The sequence below is a fragment of the Pavona decussata genome, unplaced genomic scaffold (assembly GCF_977016875.1).
Source record: "Pavona decussata unplaced genomic scaffold, jaPavDecu1.1 SCAFFOLD_124, whole genome shotgun sequence".
NCBI lineage: Eukaryota > Metazoa > Cnidaria > Anthozoa > Scleractinia > Agariciidae > Pavona > Pavona decussata.
In genome coordinates this window covers 833,791-855,682 of record NW_028145538.1, presented here as the reverse complement: position 1 = coordinate 855,682, position 21,892 = coordinate 833,791, and the positions used below count along the sequence as shown (strand labels likewise).

The following is a 21,892-nucleotide window of genomic DNA, read 5'->3' as shown; positions in this document are numbered from 1 at the left end:
GATTCATTTATCCACCATGCTAAAAACATAACTTCTCATTTCATTCACTCATCAACATCCCAATCCTAATAGTATGCAGGATGTTTGTCCCATGAACCCAGTTCAATGGCTTAACTCCCACAAGTCTCCTGTAGCTCATTGGTAGTGCATCCAAACTAGTAATCAAGGCACAGTTGTTCAAAGACCAATTAAGCTAATCCTGGGTTAACGCGAACTTTGATTCAGGAATATTTACTCATCCGTAAGGATTCGTCCAAAAGATTTTGTGTCCCTCAGTTTTGCTTTAGACTTTTCTTTATCATTAGCTTAAAATGAGCCTTTAAAATCATCTTTAATGAGCAAGTTGAAAACCTTGGTTAACTTTTAATCATGAATTAGTGTTAATCGGCTTTCGAACAACTCGGCCGAGAAGTTCACAGGGTTAATTGACTCCTGTTTGGAAAACTCAGTTTTTCTTTTTCCAAGTATTTATGCCAGTGTTCCTGAAATATAAATCTATCATTTTATTCACTAGGCCAAAAATGTAACATCTTATTTCCTACACATAAGACAAAAAAAGTTTCACTGAACACTTATAATAATCTATTAAAACAACTTTTTAATATTAATTAAAAACTATTTAATTATTAATAAAAACTTGCATTAAAACTAGCTAAGATCACTCTTGATCAAATCAAAATCCCCTTAAGTTATACCAAGGGTTTTTATGTTACTTTCTTATAGTTTCATATTATTTACCGGTAGTTATATTATTACTGTTGGCAGGGCATCATTGGTTGCATGGAGTGGCTATAAGAATGATTAGATTTTTAGAATTTTTTTTATTTTAGATTTTTATGTGACAATTATTGTCACATAAAAATCTAAAAAAAAATATCTAAAAATCTAATCATTCTTATAGCCACTCCATGCAACCAATGATGCCCTGCCAACAGTAAGCCCCCCCCCCCCCCCCCAAAAAAAAAAAGCCTTACTAGGAAATACAACACTGCCAGTAGCTCAGAAAATAACTGACCAGGAACAGTTACTTTTAAAATACTGACTATTGAGTACTACAATGTTAGTACGCTACTATCACTCTGTATTGATAAAATTAATAGTCTCCTCATGCAGCTTTTGTTTGGGTCATAAAACTAATCTTGGAACTTGTAATGAACCTAGCTACCAAGTAATTAATCATATTTGTTATATGTGATTTGATTATTATACACATTTTCTATCACTATTTTTATTTAATTTATTATTACTTGTCACTTATGTTTTATACTAAATGTACTGTTCTCCTTGTTTTGCTTTTCTTTTTATTCATTTTTTGAGCATGGTATTACTATCAGTTACCATAACCCACCCTGAATAGCCCCGCTTATTGTGGGTAACTAAAACCGTAAATGTATGTACATAAATATATGATAAATGCTATTGTTGTCGTTGTTGTAACACTTCTGATGAGGTAAACAACTAGTAAACTACACAGTGAGAAATCCAGCCAACTCCCTGAACAGAGCCTCAGGACACAGTTGCATAAAGACAAGCACAACCGTAAAAAAAAAAAAAAAGAAACCCATGACAGTCAGGTAAACCTGCCAATGCATCATGTGCAATTTAACCAACATGGCCAATTTTAGTTGTACATTGTCTTGCAATTATTACTTTTTTTTTTTATTTTTTTTTTTTATTTTTTTTTTTTTTATTTAACACGCTTTATTTAAATACGCAAATACACTGATACACTTAGGTTGCTTACACTTATATAAATTACTTACACTTATACAGTATCTGAATTTTACAAAGTACTTTTCTGTTAAATTAAAAGAGAAAAAAAAAAGACAACTAAGTAATAGAGAAAAAGAAAAAAAGAGACGAAAAAAAAATATTAAGATAACAAAAGAAGTTAAACGAAAAAACTACAAATTCGAGCCTCTGCATTAGCTTACATATGTGAGTTACGAAAAAAAAAATGCATCGCATCATTCATTTTGATTGAGAGCAGAAATTCCATTTAAGCACATTTTTCTAATTTCCATTGAATAGTAAGTTTGTTTACAAGTTCATCTAAAGACAATTCTTTCTGAAGGTGTTTAGAGGAGTAGATATATTGCTTGACCAAGATGATGAGTAAATCTAGATTTAATTATTACTCTTTTCTAAATGCAAGATGGCCAAAAATCTCTGTCGCCATAATCTGAACAGGGCAAACTGACTGTTGAATTTCACATTATTCAGTGACTTTCTTGTAAGTGATATGCAGATGTTTTTGATGCTCTGTGTTGTTTGTTTCCATGAAACACTCCATTTCCAGTGTGTGGGGATCCTTAAGAGTGTAGACTCTCTCAATCTATTTGTGTCATTTCAAACAGAGATAAAGGATGATTAACCTAAAGCTCATTCAAAGGTGAACAGTCATGCAACTGTTTCCTCAGTCAAGAAAATTCAGCTTAACAATATGTTCCAAGGCCACCAAATGTACAAATGGGTAGTGGAAAATTAGCGGGCAGATTATGACGAATTCATGGATCTTAAAAATCTTGGCTGAGAGGTAGCAGACACTCAGTCAGTTTTGGTGATGAAAGCTCTACTGTGTGTAAAATGAAGGAGCAACCTGCACGATAAATGTCACAGACAGAAGGTAATATGTTCCTGTTCTGTTTTTCGTTTGCTTGCCATCACAAAGGAAGTTCCAATGGCAGAAAACTCCTTCGATATCCAGTTGGTAGTACAGTGTATAAATCAAGGTCAGAATCAAATTAAAAACCTAAGCCAGAGACTGAAAACAAATTGTTTAAACCATCTGCCAGAAAAGCATACATCCACCCACTGTTCAACCTCTAAATGTTGAGGTTTTCACGTTTAATTTTTCAGTCTAAATTCCAGGACGGGAATGGGAAACGCACAGAGAATCATAAACTGACAGCTCCACTGCCAAACATGCTAGGTGTCTATAGACTAGCATCCCATCCAGGGAAGGAAGGGGATAGTAAAGGCTCCTACCTTAAGAACTCGTGGTTCTGAACCAAAACTTATCCTTCCAACTGTGTGAGAGAGAAGACGAATCTTATGTCCATCGACCTCGCCCTCTTCAACTTCAGCAAGACCTGTGAGAGATATTCAGACACAAGTGACTCATAATTACAAATTGTTAACCATTATTTATAATATTATTTTTTACTACCAGTTTTCAAAGATTACAGGTTGGAGTGCATTCAAGGCCTTAAGGAGGCTCGAGCAGTTTTTTTTGGACTTAGGGTGGAAGTTTTGAAATTACAATCTCGCATACAAGATAAACTTCGATCTCCTTCATACTTCATCATCATTTCAACATATGATCAAAGTTAATTTTCTCATCGGTTTCCAAGCAACAGCTATTACCATAGCAACGGAAGCGCATAGCCTCTCATTTTCAACATTGTCGATTATCTCGAAATCTAGTCAGACACTTTATGACGAAACTTTAGGGATTTAAACTACTCAATCCAGACAACTTGTAGGCGAAATTAGAAAAAAATCTGTAAGAGCGTTTTCAAGTAAATAATGAATCAATTTTTACGGGGTGATTTTGTTTATTCCAGCATTTTTCACCAATATCTCTGGCAAAATAAAACTTGACACTTTGTCTTTTCTGTCAAAAGGTCATTGCTAATAGCAAAACATTCTAAATGTACATTGAGCATTATGGGTGTCTCCGATTTTAAGATATTTATGTTTAAAAACAGTTAAAATAAAGCGCAGATGAATGAAAAAGTTCCTACTTTGCATAAATCGAGATATCTTTAAAATGTACCCACTGATTTATCTGTTAAATTACAAGCGGTTAAAGTAAGAATTCTTACGATATCTACGCACGTTTTAGGCTCAGGAACCGAAATTGGTGTTAGATAAGAAGGCTGAATCTTGGTCAAGTTTCAGTCGTTATTCGCTTTCTCCGAACAAGAATTTTATTTTGTTTGTCCCGGTCTATTTCACTACTATTCACGTGCTTTGAATATTTATCATAACGTGAAGTCGTGCAAAAAGTAAAATTTACAATGGAAGACTTGAGAAGCAGGAGCATATATTTATGTAAATTTTATCTTTTGCACGACTTCGTGTAATCATAAATATTCACAGCACGTAAATGGCAGTGGAATAGACCGGGACAAAAAAAAATAAAGCTCTTGTTCGGAGAAAGCGAATAACGACTGAAACTTGACCAAGATTCAGCCTTCTTATCTAACACCGGTTTCTGTTCTTGAGCCTAAAACTTGTGTGAATATCGAAAAGAATTCTTACTCTAACCGCTTGTAAATTAACAGAAAAATCTGCTGGGGTATTTTAAAGATATCTCGATTTATGCAAAGGAGGAACTTTTTCATTCATCTGCGCTTTATTTTAACTGTTTTTAAACATAAATATCTTAAAATCGGAGACACCCATAATGCTCAATGTACATTTAGAATGTTTTGCTATTAGCAATGACCTTTTGACAGAAAAGACAAAGTGTCAAGTTTTATTTTGCCAGAGATATTGGTGAAAAATGCTGGAATAAACAAAATCACCCCGTAAAAATTGATTCATTATTTACTTGAAAACGCTCTTACAGATTTTTTTCTAATTTCGCCTACAAGTTGTCTGGATTGAGTAGTTTAAATCCCTAAAGTTTCGTCATAAAGTGTCTGACTAGATTTCGAGATAATCGACAATGTTGAAAATGAGAGGCTATGCGCTTCCGTTGCTATGGTAATAGCTGTTGCTTGGAAACCGATGAGAAAATAAACTTTGATCATATGTTGAAATGATGATGAAGTATGAAGGAGATCGAAGTTTATCTTGTATGCGAGATTGTAATTTCAAAACTTCCACCCTATGTCCAAAAAAACTGCCTCGAGCCTCCTTAAGGTGGCTCCCGACTATTTCCAGCACTTCCCTTCAGTTACAATTTGATCAATCAATTTACTACCACTCTTTTATCAGTGGATAATACTATAACTAACAATAACAGTATCAAACAAATGCCTAAACATCGGTAAACAAATTATGGCCATTATTTAGACTTAATAGATTACCATAGCAAAAATATAACCTGTTAAAAACAGCTCTAATTTTAGCTTTAGGTAAGTAAAACTCAAAAATGAACTCAGCGACCCGGGCCTCCAGCGTGCAAAGAAAGTTGTGTCCGCTAGCCTGGGGCTAGTAGATTTTGCGATCGGACCAGTGGATTCTGACCATCACTTGCCCGATGGGCAAGTGAAGTTTTTTTAGTAATTAAAATTACAAAATTACTGTGAACCAAAAGCCGTTTTTCAAGCTGATCTTACAAAGCGAAACCTTTTGAAAGAAGTAACGCACTGCATGTACATTCCATGCCCGACATTATGCGTGAAATTTTTCCTGTGTAGTCTAGTCCACGCAATTCAATTAAAAATAGTTTGAAATATGACTAACCCTTGCTAAAACTAACCCTTGCCAGGCTAGTTAAAATGACTTTTGGGCTAGTACATGCTAGCTGACTTTCTTTGCATCCTGCCTCTCGCTTATTGTAATCAGGATGTCGACAAGACGCAACTTAAGTTGCTTATTTAAAAAAAACTTTTGTAGAATGGGTTTTACATTAGAGCCAACTTAAATATATCTTATATATTATCAGACAAGTTCTTAATTATTCAGTCCGGCATTAAGATTCAATGTGTGTGTTCTTGCTGAGAGATTTAATGGCAGACACATAATTTTGACTGAGTGTCATACCTGTATTCTGAGCTATTGTGAAAGCCAATGTTGATGTTCCTGGTTTAACTCTGAGCCACCCAGCTTCATGGTGCATGGGAGCACCTTCCTCTATATGCCATGTTCTAGAGCTAGAAACAATTGACATTAGATTTTAGATGATGCTGCCGCTGGATTATTCCATTTAATTTTAATACAGGTTGCACTTCTGGTTCGTTGAACGTAATTGGACCCACGCTACTGATATGCTGGTATATATGCCTCCCCCCCCACATAGGATATCAGTTCATCTCAGGATTACTCCTGGGTAGGTAAAGAGAACATAGGAACCCAGGGGGGGACGGGAAAAAAGTAGGCACATGTAGACCAACTAAAAAAACTCATATTAAGGTGCAGTAAATGTAACATTACATAGTAATTAAAGGAAAACAAAGTGCAAAGTGACCGCACTAGCCAAGAAAGCATTATATATAGTTCAGCCAGGATTTGAACCTGAGTCTCCAGATTATCGTTCGGATGCCTTAACCACTCCGCTACTGAACCAACCACGCTGGTTTATAGACCTTATAGTGGCCAGCTCCTGGGAGACATAATTTTCAACACATTTTACTACAATCAGGATCACCTCACTATACTCCCCCAGTTGATTGGCCGTCCCTACCAGAAGCTCTTTTAGCTTGTCACGCAACCTTTCTTCCCAAAGATTGCATGACAAGGCAAAATAAAAAAATTCCCCAAAGGAAATTAATTTCTAGTCAGTAAGGAAGAGGGGGGGGGGGGGGTGGGGGGTATTTATTTAGCAACAGTCTCAGGATCCCATCTTATTCCCCTTTGGATGTTAATTCACCAGTGATTTCTGAAAAGAAATACATATAACAACCAATCTGGGAACAGAAATCAACACAACTAACGAAATGAATGAAAATGTGGCTCAGCCAGGATTCCAACCTGGGTCTCCAGCTTACTGGTCGGATGCCTTGATTACTGTCTTTTAAGGGAACATCAATAATTTGTGGATGTTCAAGTTACTTTTTACAAAACTGTCCAAATTCCCATGTGCTGATTGGCTTGTAGCTATTGTCTATAAGAGTACAGACAATAAAAATGACGTCAGATGCAACGCGCGCGCTTTCTCAACAAAGAAAATAGCCAATTCCGCTCGTACTTCTTCCATGTTGTTGTAAAAAACAAATTTTAAGTATTGCGACATTAACAAGCTTTCTATAAATCTTGCTAAGACAAACTATATGGTAATCTCATCTCCAAAATTAAAAGGAAGTATATGTATACATAATATTGAACGGAAAAGCCAAATAAAATTTTTAGGTGTATACATTGATCAAAAATTACACTGGGGACCACAGATTCAACACATAAACAATAAATTAGGTAAAAATATTGGCATCATTAATAAATTAAGATATTACGTAGATCTTCATACTTTAAGGCAGATTTATTTCTCCTTCATTTATCCATATTTAACTTATGGTATTACAAGCTGGGGTAGTGCTTACAAGACCAGGTTGCTTAAGATTAAAACTAAACAGAATAAGTGTGTGCGTAGCATGTTCTTTGCTTATAGCAGGGACAGTGCTATGCCATACTTCAATCTCTTAGGTATTCTTACACTTGAAAACATTTACAAATTTAAGGTGGCCCTTTTCACACATAAAATTATTAACAAATTATACTACTAATATTCCTAACATTTTCAAAGGAACCCTAACTCTTGCCTCTGAAGTTCATAGCTATAACACCAGATTTGTATCAAACCTCAATTTTCATCGGCCGAGGATAATGAATAACTACGGAGCTGCCACTTTAGCATTTGCAGGGTCAAAAATTTGGGAAAAAATTCTCACTAAATTAAAAAAGCTCTCATATAATAGCTTCTACAAGCAGTACAAAGTGTACCTTTTAAATGCCCAATGAATATTGGGTATTTAAAAGGTATTGCCCTCACTATTAATTATCATTCCTATTGTTTTTTATGTAAAAATTGTAGTATGTTTCTATTATTGCACTTTTATTATTCTTTAATTTTTTTGCTGTTTAGTTGCACGTTATACGCCAGTTATTTGCACGTGGCAGTGACCAACTCGAAAGCCTACGCTCCTTTGGTCACTGCGCACATTTTGCTTTTCACATTTATGTAATTTAATGCTATCTTTATATTACTTTTCTTATATATTGTAACTTCCTTTTGTTGTGAGCAATAAATAGTGCACAATAATAAAAACCTTAAACCTTAAACCTTATAGACCATAAAATGACGCCATAAAAATTATGTCCAAAACTTGGCAGTGAAACCACTCGCCTGCGGCTCGTGCTTCCACTCGAGTTTTGAACATTTTTTGACGTCATTTTATGGTCTATAAGAGTATAGACCATCGAAAACTGCTGTCGATTTGTTAAATATTGATTTCTTACTTGTAAGAGAGCATTGGCTGTCCCACATGATCAAATACAATTTCTTCACCATACATGAATGGTGAGATGGTGGGGTAGACACCACAGCCTTCTCCCTTCCATTTCCCAAGCAACCAGGAAACCTTGGTCAATGCTTCGTGGAGGGCTGGCTGCAATAACAATGATGAAAAGTCAGGGTACTAGTTATTAATACAGTAACTACCCGTAATTCAGAAGTGCCCACTTCATTTGGAACAATAATATCAGTTATTATAATAAGTACCAGTACTCATCGTTCCCTTCCCCAATCAAACCACATCATGCAATGAATAGAGGGGAAGACACAAGTTAATTTTAAGATATATCGGTATTTATTATTTATGTAATTCATATCAAAAATGAGGAGGAGTGCTTTCATCACATTTCCAAACACCAGGAAGTGGGTAGAAGCAACGAGGTGCAGCCAAGTTTTTTTTACACCAACTTCAAGGCATTTGGAAGTCAAATGAAATGCTCTTCTCAAACCATTAATAATTCTTTGAGAAATTCAAAGCAAAGTGTCACCAAACAGTAGTGATTTCCTTAGTTTTCTCTCCCATTTATGCACCTCCCATTTCATATACCTACCGTACAGAACTGCATCTCTTCAGTAGGTCTGTTCGAGATATTTTGAAAGACCCTTTCAAATGGCAGATTTCCCCAACCATTTCTATACTTCAGCTTGTTAAATCCCTACCCCTTTACATACCTCCATAGTCAACAGATTGAAAAGGGAACCCCTTTCAGGTAGAGCCTCCCCATGCCATATGGTCAATTTTAGGGGGTACCCCACCCCCACCACCCCCAAGGACCTGTTTTAGAAAGGTTTTGCATTCAAAATGATACCCTGTTCTAGACATGAGCAATTTCACTACACTCCATTCTAGAAATTCGCTTAATATCTAATAAGTTCATCTTTGAAACATGCTCTATGCTCTATGATTAAGAATAAAAACAAATGAAAGAAAAACTTTATGAATGAATGAATAAATGAATAACAGATATGGTGGAAGAACTACAGCTAGTGTGTCTACTGTTCATAGTGGACGTGAAGTCCTTTAATAGGAAACACGGAGCTTAACTTTATGCAGTATAGCCCATTCCCCCTTGGCCCCCTTACCGTTGGGGGTTCTGTCATTGAAAGGGTTGTGACCTATAAGCCCTTAGGTGTCTATATCTCTGAAGATCTTTCATGGAACGTACACATAGAGCATATAGTCAAAAAGGCCAACAAGCGTTTGTACGCGCTGCGCGCGCTTAAGAAGAGTGGCCTCACTATCAAGCAGCTAGTGCAAGTGTACTGTAGCATTGTACGATCTGTACTAGAATATGTCTGCCCTGTGTGGGTAGCTCTGCCAAAGTACTTAGATGATGCTATAGAATCTGTACAAAAAAGGGCCCTATGCATCATTCTACCGAATTGTCACTATGTTGAAGCCCTAATTCAATCTGACATCACTACCCTTTCCCAGAGAAGGGAAGAAGTTTGCATAAATTTTATCAAGGGTGATTGCCTGTCGTCTCCTGTCCTTAAGCCATTAATTACTCGTGTGTCAATTGACAGGCCATACTGCCTCCGATCAGGCGAACGTGTTCCTGTGCGCTTTGTCCCCAAGACAAAGCGTTTCGCAGATTTCTGCACCATTAAGTATCAAGACCAGTTGTAATCCTTTTCTCTGTTATGTTTTCTCTGTTATTTGTGCTTTAATCATATTTATATAATTATTTATCTGAATGTCTTTATACCGTAGTGTCTTGTACTATCGTAACTGACCATCCTTGTAATTCAGCCTTTAAGGCTGCGAGAGGGATTCCAATAAACTATTATTATTATTATTATTATTATAACATGTAGCTCAGTGGTGTCAAAAGGTCACACTGGGATACTGTGATTCACAAACCTCGATTCATTTGGTCAGTTTCTGTTTTTTTACAGTCTGTTCTTTGTCGACGTAGTGTAAAGTCTATGTATTTTGCTGTTGCATCCAGAATAAACTGAGCCTCACCAGTACAGTTTTGTCAAAATGCAACTGGTTGACTGGGTTTTGAAGGTCAGAGTTCGCTTACAAGTTTATATAAGCTTAAAGCTTAAGTATATGTTTCATAACCTTTATAACTGAATACCTTTAAACCTCATAAAAATATTAATTAAATAAAATATTAAAGAGGCCAAGATCTTGGGTATAAACCTTCGCTTTGCCAACTGGTATACGAGCTTTTTGCGATTTGCCAACGATAAAAATATATGTATCGAAGTACAGTGGCACAACCTACCTTTCCTGACGAGTTTGAACTCATATCTCGGCCGAAAATACGTGTCACCTGCAAAAGAAGGCGTGCACTTCGAACGCAAGGTGTATTAAACATCATACCTGCCCCTCCGTCTGTCACAGGAGCAATATTTCCTGATAGGGTGGGGGTAAGTCAAAATTGCTTGAGCAATTTGTTGGTATCACTGACCCAAAGCAGTTTTCTAAATACCTTGGCGAGGACTTTATCCCAGAAATATATTTTTTAAATCATGATATATATTTTTTCACGGTAAGATCCTGTCAGCTATAGTCCTATTATGCATTCAGAACTTACCCCACCCTACTTCGAAACGGACAACGAAGACCGCAAAGGCATCTGGGATGGATACGCCGTTGGAGGTAAAATTCAAACGATTGTTATGTTCGAAGAATTTTGATCGCAAGAAAGAACGATCGAGACAATTACAATTTCTTATGTTTCAGCTTCTGACAAAAGAACGAACAACTTAAATGTAGAGGAACTATGCCTGTGGCTACGCGATCGTGCTCGAAGCAGAAGAAAAGACCTCGAATCGAAGACGAAACACCAGCGACCACGAACACAAATCGATCATGTCGGTACGTAACGCGCTCTACAACGAAACGCAAGATTCTACAGCAAAATGACGAAGTGAAAGATCAAGAGCCACCTCCTAAGGTGAGCAAACCGCATTGATAACTGCAATTAAGGTTATTTTTGTTTATCGATAAGTTATTTTCTTGGCGATCAATACTTTTCATTTTCTTGTCCTAATTAAGCTTACTGCACTGGCTTGTGCTTATCTCACACCGGACGATACTCGGTGTCAAAATCTGTGAAACTGTTTTTGTTTCTCTGGATTTTACACCTTTTGTTTTTCTTTGTTTACGTCACTTGTGAGTTTGGCAGGTTTTAACACCGAGGATGAGCCCTCACACGAGTTCCCACTAGTGAAATACAGTTGAACCTCTCCACAACGGCCACCTTGGGGACATAAGAAAGTGGCCGTTGCGGAGAGGTGGCCGTTATGGGAAGGTAGGGTGTAATGTGACACCTTTTTTTTCAGGAAGTACAACATGTTTATTGTGCTGTTTATTGTGCCAAGTTCATGCTTACTTTAGCCTATAATGGTAATCCAATCTTAAATAATATATATAGATAAAATACACAATAAAACGTAAATAATGCTTTGAATCAAAATGTTAACAAGACGAAACGAGCAAGGTTTGCAACATTGGCTATATTATTGCAGAAAATTTATGCTTACTCACCAGCATATAAATGGGACACAATCAAAATACGTATATCATTAAAATGGATACAGAAACATAATGTTCCGAAGACAAATGTCGATTACTGCATCAGTTTATAAAAAAAGGTTTTTACAAAAAAGAACTGTACTGGCCTTTATCGAGAGGTTATTTTGGCAGTTGGGGACACACTTTAGTGGCCCTTGCCGTTGTAGAGATGTGGCCGTTGTAGAGAGGTTTAAACAAAAGGTAATGTATGGACTGTCCGCCGGGACAAAAAAATGTGGCCGTTGTAGAGAGGTGGCCATTGTGGAGAGGTGGCCGTAAGTGGAGGTTCGACTGTACATAGGTACAGGCAAAAGTGGACATTACACACACACACACAAACATTGAAACACAGAACGGTGAGTGCTAAGCTCTTGGCTTATGCGCTTGTGATTATTATACACCGGTTCACTCTTTTGAGTTGTGACATGAGCACACGTCAGATTGGCCTCTGAAATAAGCACAGACACAGACACTTCTAAATTGTAACCGTTTCAAGTTTCATTTTTTCCACCTTTTCAACACAAAGAACAGGAATTAGGAAGAAAGGAATGTGGAGGTGTGAAAACGAAAACCCATGGGGTTAAAAGGTGTTTACACACCTGGCCCCAGTTGTTCAAAGGGCGGATAATTTTATCCACTGGATAGTTCACTATCGGGCAGATTTTAAAAAAATGTGTGCAAGATTTTCACGATAGTCCTGTAATTTCATTATTTGTGAATAAAGTAGAAGCATATGTCAAATTTAAGAATGGGATTGTATGGAAAACTTGCCAAAAGCATTGGTTGGAGTACATTTGCTCCGCTGGATAGCGACTTATCCACTGGATAAAGTTATATGCCCTTTGAACAACTGGGGCCTGATCTCTTACTTACAAAAGGATATCTGCATTTAACTTCATCTCAAGTTAGTTAGTGAGCATACATGGAGATTAGCAAACATAGGTAAGTAAAATAAACGAATAAGTAATGAAAATGAAGAAGAAGATGAAGAAGAAGAAGAAGAAGAAGAAGAAGAAGAAGAAGAAGAAAAAACTAATAATTAAAAAATTAATAACTATGCAGGAAGTCAAGAAATCACTCTCAGGCTTTGGATGATAGCAGATATTCTGCCTCAATATCCTTTTTTATCCCTCAATCTTGTCTTGTCACCTTTGTAACAGGTGCCGTACGAACAAGACAAGGCCAAGGGACATATAGAAGGATATGGAAGCAGAATCTTGATGGTTGCTGAATATAATTTAGAGGGACTTCATTTAGGCAACCATTATTGGACAAAGTAAAAATGTTTGGAATTAAAAAGGTGAAATGTTTCTTGTATGTTTAAATAGAATTCTCATTTTTTTTTACGTTAGAGAGCTACAAGCATCACAGCCTCCAAAAGGGTCCCAAGAATTACCAGCAACCCATCTTCCCAAAGTAAATGTCGATCAAGCCGAATACCAAAATGGACTGTCAAAGATAACAAGACAGTGTCATCATTTTCCAACAAGGAACATGAAAACAAGGAGAATCATAATAATGAAAGTCAAATTGTAGAGAAGAGTACATGTATGTCTCCTTTAAACCCTACCCATGATGGAAATGAAACCGTCGTGAAAACACCGGCTGGCTGCATTGCTGCAAGGATTAGGAGTTATAGCACTGTGCGCCGCAGCCAGTGGAGGAAGAACAACAAAGGACGCAGTATAAGCAATAACAAGAATCCAAGTACATCTCCAGTTGATGGAAGGTCTCCTTTGGGAGAGGTCAGCTTCAATCCTACTGCAATGGAAATAGATACTGATAGTGATGAGGATATTCTCTGGAAAATGAGCAGACATTGTAGCCCTGGAGAGAAAGGAGACTTGCAGGATTCAAATGTAAGTGAAATAGATGCAAGTCTGCATGGTAGTTAAAGCAGGTGTGACATGTTAAATTTTCACCTGCGACACCCCATTACGTAGCCAACAGCCATGTAACGAAGACACAAAGTGTGCATCCATGAGGTTCAAGTGGCATCTGGGGCATGTACCCCCAGAAAATGGTTCAAATTGGACTCTTAGAAATGCATTTTCCAGAAATTCAATTAAATGCTTTTCTTCATATGTATGCTTGTTAAAATTATAACAATTTTAGGGACAAGCATTACCCGTAACATCAAATGAGCTCAGCCACAGTACTTAGTGTTATGACAGCATTGAGGTGTATAAAGAACAGCTGGCCAGTACATCTGTCATTCAAATACTAGAAATACACTGTATAACTGTACATAATGGAGAATCTTCCATTTAGCAACTTGAGGATGAGTCATTGAATACAGTGCATACAATAAATTAGAATTAAAATAAATGATAATTAAATTATTGTTCTGATAATGACTAGTTCTGTAAATTATTTTACTTCAGTCAGATGATGAGATCTCTTACAAAAATAAGTACTTGACAATGATGACTGCGATGAAGCAACTACAAAACACATTTCTGAGGGCTCAACAGAATGCAGAGAGGAATGTGAAAGGTAAAAGAACAGGTCTACCTTAATCAACCCTACATAAGCCTGCTTAGACACCAACTGATGAACGGTCAAACCTTCAAGACAACTTGTTCTCTAAATGAAGACCGATAAGGAGACAGTGGGGGGGGGGGGGGGGGAGTGCATTGTCTGATGTACTTTTTGATCCAAGAAAAGGCCACTATCTGCACCATTTGCATTGCATATTTTGTTGCATTAACTTGGCTAGTACAAAACAGGACTCCCTGGTCACAATAGGGATCACCTTATAAATAAATAAAGCATGACGACGACACTAATGAAAATGTCGCTTAGAAATAAATATTCATGTAATATGATCTACTAAATGTGATTATTACAACCCATTCAACTTGTGTAATGTATAAACTAATTAACCAGAAACACAATTGGTACAATGTAGAAACAGCTAGTCCATCAAGAGAAAGAAAACACCCATGTTCTTCTTAAAACTTTGAATTTGGTTAATATTTCATACATGTTGTTGACATCTTGCAAAAGATGGCAAAAAATTTACTACAAGTTTTTAATGCACATGCAGATTAAGAGCCATTGTTTAGCTCGTTAAATCTTTTGTTTGTCAGGAACATGATATATTGCCTGACTGCGCATGCTTTAAATAATTTTGCAGCAAAAAGACTGCGCATGAATTGCCCAAGTTAAGTTAGGTAGAAATCAATGCAAGAAACCACTTTCACAGAAGGACTAAGTGTCAATGTATGCTTTTTTTAAGCTTGCGTCTACAAGCGTTGCAAACAAAGGTTTGAAAGTTTGTTCTCAACATGGTGAAGTGACTTGCGTCAGGCCATTATCATTGACCAATCAGATCAGTTGGAGAATGTGACCAAAACAAAACAAAAGACAGAAGACAAAACGCCCGTGTCTACAATATTAGACAATGCCCTGAGTGCTCAGGTGGGAAAGCCCATGCATGCAAAGGCAACATAGTCTTACTGCTGCTTTATTGTTTGACCACAATGTTAAATTGTTGAACTGTTCATTTACAACAGCGTACGACAAGTTTAGTAACGAATTGAAGTCCAGTCTGAGCATAGAAAAACAAAAGAACTCTTTACTGAGTGAGGAACTCAAGATAAAGAAAGGTACTGTGGAGAGGCTGCGCAGTGATCTTGAAAATGTAAAGGAACAGCTGCAATATGTGAAAGAAGAAAAAAGTGAGTAAACTGATACTTCGTAGTAATGATGATTTACAGTCAATTCACAACATGCATGACCAGTATTTCTGAGAATGAAATGAACATTTGAATTTCTCTTTCTAATCTCCGACATGTGAATGGAATGTTGAACATTTCTCTGGAAATCTTTCTGAAAAAGATGCGTTCAAAGATTCAAAATACTTGGGAAACAATTGTTCATCTTGAAATATTTATGCTGGAATGTAAAAAAAAATTATAGCTTTAAATACTGTCAATAAACAAGAGAAATTTCTATGCGAAAGTTCTCTGAAATCTCGTTCAGGTGATGTTCAAAACTGACATGTAAATTTCAAAACTCCATTCAAATTTCAAAAATACTGGTCAAGCATGACGTGAATTGAGCGTAATGTAAAAGATCTTTTATTAATACATGTAAAAATACGGTATATTTTGTGGTTCAAAATTTTTTTTGTTTAATTTTAAACCATTCATTGATTTGTATTTTCCTTTGGCTCAGATAATGAATACTGCACAAATGAAGATAAAAGTTAAACTGGTTTGCAAAAATTTTAAACCAAAAATAATTTCAACCACAACATCTATAAAGGCAAATGTTTTTCTTGCTTGCTTTAAGTCAGACTCAAAGTGGTCGATCTTCCGAGTGGATAGGTTAAGATAGTTGGGACGTAGAGGGACAAATATTTCACATGTGAAATTGGGAGAAGCAAAAGTTTCCAACAACAGTGACGGTCTAATCTGTTGGGAAGATCAGGACTCTTATCAGACAATTACAGGAAATATGTCTGGATCAAGTTGTAATGGATAAAAGTAGTCTCTCAGAGGCCATTCTACCCCTCTGGAGAAATTGTTCACTTGTACCAACCTCGTTCCCAGGGTCTCTTTTTCCCCTTCTTGACCATCTGTCACTGGATCTCCAAGAATGGGAGACAGTGGTAAATAAATGGAACTTGGGAACTGAAACCAGTTAAACAAGATTTATTAATAAGAGCTACTTAAATTAAGTTTCCACAAGGAAATCAAGAATAAATACTAAATAGTCTATTTTTTTTATGTCCTTTTGTGGTTTTACTTGCAGTGAATATAGAGAAGCACAACCAAGAGCATCATGAAAAGGAGACCAATTTACACAATGGAACTGCAGCTGGACAGAATGAGAACTCACAAATGGTATTTAACTTTTCATTTAAAACCTCCATAATTATGAACGGTTCTGTCATGCAACGTGTGGAGGCGCGGTGGTGTAGTGGTTGGCGCGTCGGACTTTCGATCGGACGGTCGGAGGATCTGAGGGTCGTTGGTTCGAGGCCAGGTTGGTCTCTTCATTGCTGTGTTGTTTCCTTAGACAAGAAACTTTGCTCCACATTGTCTCTCTTCACCCAGGTGTATAAATGGGTACCGGCGACATACTGCTGGGGGTAACCCTGCGATGGACTAGCATCCCATCCAGGGGGGAGTAGCAATACTCCTAGTTGCTTCATGCTACAGAAACCGGGCTAAGCTCCGGCCGTATGGGCCACTTAGGCTCTTGTGCGACTTTACCTCTGTCATGCAACCCAATTCAAATTCCTCTTTTTCTAGAAAGGTAATCTTGACACCAAGAATCAAAGGAAAAATCTGTGATCTCAAGTGATTTGAATGAATTTCAGACTGTCAATAAACATTATTTTTAATAAAAGTACACCATGAGCAGCCACGAGTGATGACAAGTATGATTTCAATAATGTGTCTGCGTTCATGGGCTTCAGAAGACTTTGGGTAAATTCATATGGAGGTGGGGGACCCCGGGAAGGTGAGGTACCCCACCTACACATAGTAAAAAAAAGCTAGCCTTTACGTGCAACCCCGGGACTCTGGGGACAGGTTTAAAATGCTATCGTGTGGTCAGTATTTTCTTCACTAAAACTGTTTTTCCCAAAGTTTTGAAGATGAAATCAGCGGAAAAGCGTTGCCAGGCTTGTAGTGGTTGGTAGCCATTTTGCTTTGGTCGGATTTGGTGGAATTAAGAATTAAAGACAAATGCCCGGATGGACATCAGCCCAGCTAGGCAGGTTTTACCCCACCTTCAGCGTTCACATGGAGAAAACTCACCCCAGCTAAGAGGGTTCCCCAGCCTGGCTGACCGGGCAACCCGCTTCAGTGGCGACTACCCCACTTCTCATGTAAACAAGATCAAGAAAAATAGAGAGAGATTGGGTACCCCACCGACTGCGAGGCAGGCTACCTCACCTTCCCGGGGTCCCCAACCTCCATGTGAACAAGCCCTTATTTTGCCTAACTCCTTGACAAAGTCTCGGACCATGAACACAGACAGTCCATCATCACTTCCCCCCTTCTGTGAGTCTGAGTCAGTTCAGTGCAAGGTTGAAAAGCAGCGTTTGAAATGTTCGCAGATCTACTGGAAAATATTATTATTACATTTTCAGCTGTTTTGCCTGCCTCATTCTCCTGTACCTAATTACCAGACTTGATAAACAGTTAGAACTAATGAACCACACAAACAGGAAATTTGAAGAATAGGATAATTATTAAGTTTTTATTGGAATTTGTTCTGCACCCAAACGTTTAGCAACAGATTGAAGATCAAAAGAGAGTGATCAATTTTTACTCCCAACTTACTGGAGTGTCAATGTTGCAAGACCACACCTGTGAGGATTCAAGCTCTTTTCAAAGTTTCAACTGCACCTTCTTCCCAGCTACAAACACCTCTCACTGTGAGTATAATTATTTTCTAAGTTTACTGTATTAGTTTGTCACTTGAAGTAACAGCTTACTAAAAGCATTATAAGGCCCAACAGGAAGTGACCAGCCTAAAGGAATATTACTTCAATCTTTGACTATAAAAATGTTTGGACAATTGTAATTTTTAATGGCGAATCTTGTCACTTCATGCTGGGGATCCTGTGATGAACTAGAATCCCATCCAGGAGGACTAGTAAAAAATTACTCCTAGTTACTTCATGCTGGGTATCCTGTGATGGACTGCCATCCCATCCAGGGGGAGTAGCAATACTCCTAGTCACTTCATGCTGGGTGTCCTGTGGTGAACTTTCATCCCACTTCATGCTGGGAGTCCTGTGATGGACTAGCATCCCATCCAGTGGTGGTGGGGGGTTCCTACACTTCATGCAATAATTTGTTTCATCCTATGGGAAACCAAAGTCAGTTACTGAAGGGCACAGGCTGGAATTTAAAACCTTTTTGTGGCACATTGATAAAATTTTAAATACAATAATTAAGGAAGCTAAATATTAACCATTAGAAATTATGTTGGATGCATTTTACTCTAATTCCATTTTTATCATTTATACCATTCCACTGGTGATCCACATTTTACTTGTCTCTGATGATGATTTCTGCTCAGGTTGTCGAAACGTCAGTTAATGTCACCACAAACAGTCCTCCTCACAGCTAAACTCACCTGCCTTTATGAATGATCATAATTTACCTACTTATCATTTTTTATTCTGTTATTTTGATCCATTCAGGTCTACAGTTTAGGTTAACACATGATAAAGAATTTGACGAGATTGAGTACAGCCCTAACCCCCGCAGTCCTGGCGCCGAGGAAGTGGTGCTGAGTTTGCCAAAATACCTTCAGGAAAACATATTTTTTGGTGCAGATCAGGCTCCAAGATTCCTGGCCAAATTACTCAAAACAAATGAGTAGCAAGTGACAGAAAACTTGCAAAGTGTACATATATCGTTCATGATAATTCTTCTTTTTTGTTTATAACAATAAAATTTTAGTAGGCAGTTTGTCAGATTAAAACAATAGTTGATCATCTTGAGGAAAATTAGACTACGAGTAGTCCCCCATTTTTCCTCAGGGATAGTAGGGCGAGTGAAATGCGAGCGCGCGTGAAAATCACCCCACGCGAGAAAAGGTGACATGCGGCCAGGAGAGAGAAAAATCTCTCCCCGCCGAGCTCTATTTTTGTCTTCGCCCTAACCCCACTTGGGAGCCTGTTCACAGGCCAGATTTTACTTATTGGTTAATTTAATTTAAATGTTGAGACAGGCCTTTTATCCATTGCATATAACTTTTAATTTTAATTAATAGTTCTCTCTTTTTACATTCATTTGGGACATTCGAGATGATTGTTCACTGACCAGAGTTAATTTTTACAGCTTTATAATATAACCTATGACACTTGATGTATGTGAAAATGTATGTAGGTGTCCATTCCGTAATCTTTGCAGCCTTTTAGGCACTGTATTTTAATATTCCACCATCTCAATATTTAATATTATAAAATTAATAGTATTTTACTTCAACTTGCATAAATGTACTTAGTATAAAATTGTATGTATAAAGAATAACTTATTTGCTGTTCAGTTGCTTCACTTTGCAAGCATGTACTGTAAAGCTTACTTTAGGATAGTTGACTGCCGAGAACACAATTTGAACTGGTGCAAAAATTTCCCATTGTGTGTCCAGTCTTGTCTTGATTCACAGGAAAATTTACATTCACTTGGATCTCTACATTAATCTTACTCAACTGATCCTTGAGCATTAAAATTAATCATGGAGTGCCACTTGATTTGTATTCTTCTCTCCAACTTATACTGCTCAAGAAAGCCTTTTTCGTGGACTATTTAGCATTGCTATTAGCCACCCATGCAGTCGTTTTTAGAGAAGTCATATTAGGAGGGTGATCAGTGTCTCCCCTAAAATGACTATACATGAATTCGGCAAAGTTATATTTTTAAGAGAATAAGTGACCAGTAGACTGGCAGCCAAAATTCATGCTGTAGCTTCCTATCGAGGTAAAATTAAGTCAGGTTTATTTTCACTTGTAGTCATTTCATACCCATGTGCGTGGAAAGCACAAAGGAACACGCTGGCCTGGTGTCAGCCAAAAGACTATAAAAGGACTGAACTAAGTAAATATGATTCTAAGAAAACTTGAAATTACCTGTATATATAGTAGAACTGGTCGCTTACTTGAACTCCCCACTAACCTAACAAAACTCAGTTACCCCTTGATTTGACACCATTTTTTTTTTTCAGTCTTTTACTATGAGGTAACTTGAACACAGTTAACTTGAACTCCCTACAAACTCAAGCTTATTTTGCTTTCCCTTGACTTAAATTTTTCCAGACCAATAACTCAGACTGTAATTTTAAAAAAATGTTGGTCGGCAAAGCTCAAAATGTCAAAACAAAGCTGATTGAAATGTCAATCAAAGACAATCTTTTGTTGATAATGTGATTGTAATGTATGGAAACATCGTTAACTAGATCTCAGCCTTTGTTTTGTCCACTTAAAATTTTGGCTAAAAGTCCCAAACTAAAATTAATGTCCTTGGGAAAGAAACATGATGTCAGTTATGTTTTTATATAACAAAAGGCTCTTAATTAGAAAACAAACTTATTACACCAAAGTGCCTTGTAATTCTGAAAGAATGATCAAACCACATTATTTTATAGTTTAACATTCATGAACAGGATGCTTGAAATTCAACAGCAACCCCACAAGCTCAAACTATTTTTGTTTTCTTTGCTGGAGGTTCAAGGTAGCTGGGTTCTACTGTAGTTACAAAAATTCTAGTTTAACCTCGGGTAAGTAGATAATCTTAATGGCATTAGTTTCGTCCTGGCGATAATGTTGAAATAAATGCATGTATTTTAAATTAAGTGAAGTTAACTATTTGTACCAGTTAAAAACACTCAAGAGTTTTGTTTCATTTGTATTGCGGCAAAAAAATAAAGCAAAGAAAATGCCTTCAGTAACCTGGAGCCCATGTTAGGCTTGGAAGTTTTAATGCCATTTTGGCAATTGAAAGCTGTCCTTGCATCAAGCCCATGGGAAAGCAACTTCCAACTGGTGACAATTAAAATTGGTGTGATGTCATAAAACATTTTAAAACAAAATATTATCAAAAGGTCTTGATAGTTGTACTCTCACTAACTGAGGATGACAGAAGCTTCTGTTGAAACATGTTTTATAGACTCAAAAGTTTTGTCATTTTCCTCAAAATATTGAAATATCACCGTGCAGCAACCTTTCAAAATATTTTTAAATATTTTCTTTGATATGTATTTGTTACATGTTTTTGTTTGTTTTGTTTTTTGTGTTTTTGCTTTCTAAGTTGTTGTTATTTTATTTTGTGTAAAGGCAATTTGTGCAAGTTCAATCACTTACTGTCAAACCTAGGGAAAAAAAAGCATATCTTGTAACCTAGACACTAAGAAGTTGTATTTGTAAACTGTTGATAGTATTGGTCGATAATATAATTAGAAAATGCTGTAAATGTTTGTACTTTGCATTAAAAGTTAAATGTATTATTAAAAAAAATCCTTATTAGAGCTGACTATATTGCCCCATCTGGAAATTTTTTGATATTTTAAAAATATATTGTTTTCAGACTTCAGACCAAAATTGTTACAATCTTACCATTTTTGGATCAGAATGATTCCAAAACCTTTGCACACAACTATATAGCTTATAGGGTTACCTGTAAGATGTTTATTCCCATTTTAGGAAAAAT

At 36.9% G+C, this 21,892-nt stretch overlaps 2 protein-coding genes across 2 annotated transcripts; one reads left to right on the top strand and one right to left on the bottom strand.

Moving 5' to 3' along the window:
* Positions 1–2,097: 2,097 nt before the first annotated feature.
* LOC146469352 (peroxynitrite isomerase THAP4-like) lies at positions 2,098–10,573 on the bottom strand. The gene is made up of 5 exons (XM_085123414.1): positions 10,420–10,573; positions 8,128–8,276; positions 5,719–5,828; positions 2,989–3,092; positions 2,098–2,335 (listed from the first exon to the last, which is right to left on the bottom strand). Exons 1-5 carry the CDS (start codon positions 10,513–10,515, stop codon positions 2,216–2,218), a joined length of 579 nt encoding a protein of 192 aa, XP_084979540.1. The 5' UTR covers positions 10,516–10,573; the 3' UTR covers positions 2,098–2,215.
* Positions 10,574–10,792: 219 nt separating this feature from the next.
* LOC146469351 (uncharacterized) lies at positions 10,793–21,699 on the top strand. Its single transcript, XM_085123395.1, has 7 exons — positions 10,793–11,094; positions 13,067–13,573; positions 14,099–14,210; positions 15,233–15,397; positions 16,476–16,567; positions 17,967–18,111; positions 18,886–21,699. Exons 1-7 carry the CDS (start codon positions 10,921–10,923, stop codon positions 19,065–19,067), a joined length of 1,377 nt encoding a protein of 458 aa, XP_084979521.1. The 5' UTR covers positions 10,793–10,920; the 3' UTR covers positions 19,068–21,699.
* Positions 21,700–21,892: the final 193 nt, after the last annotated feature.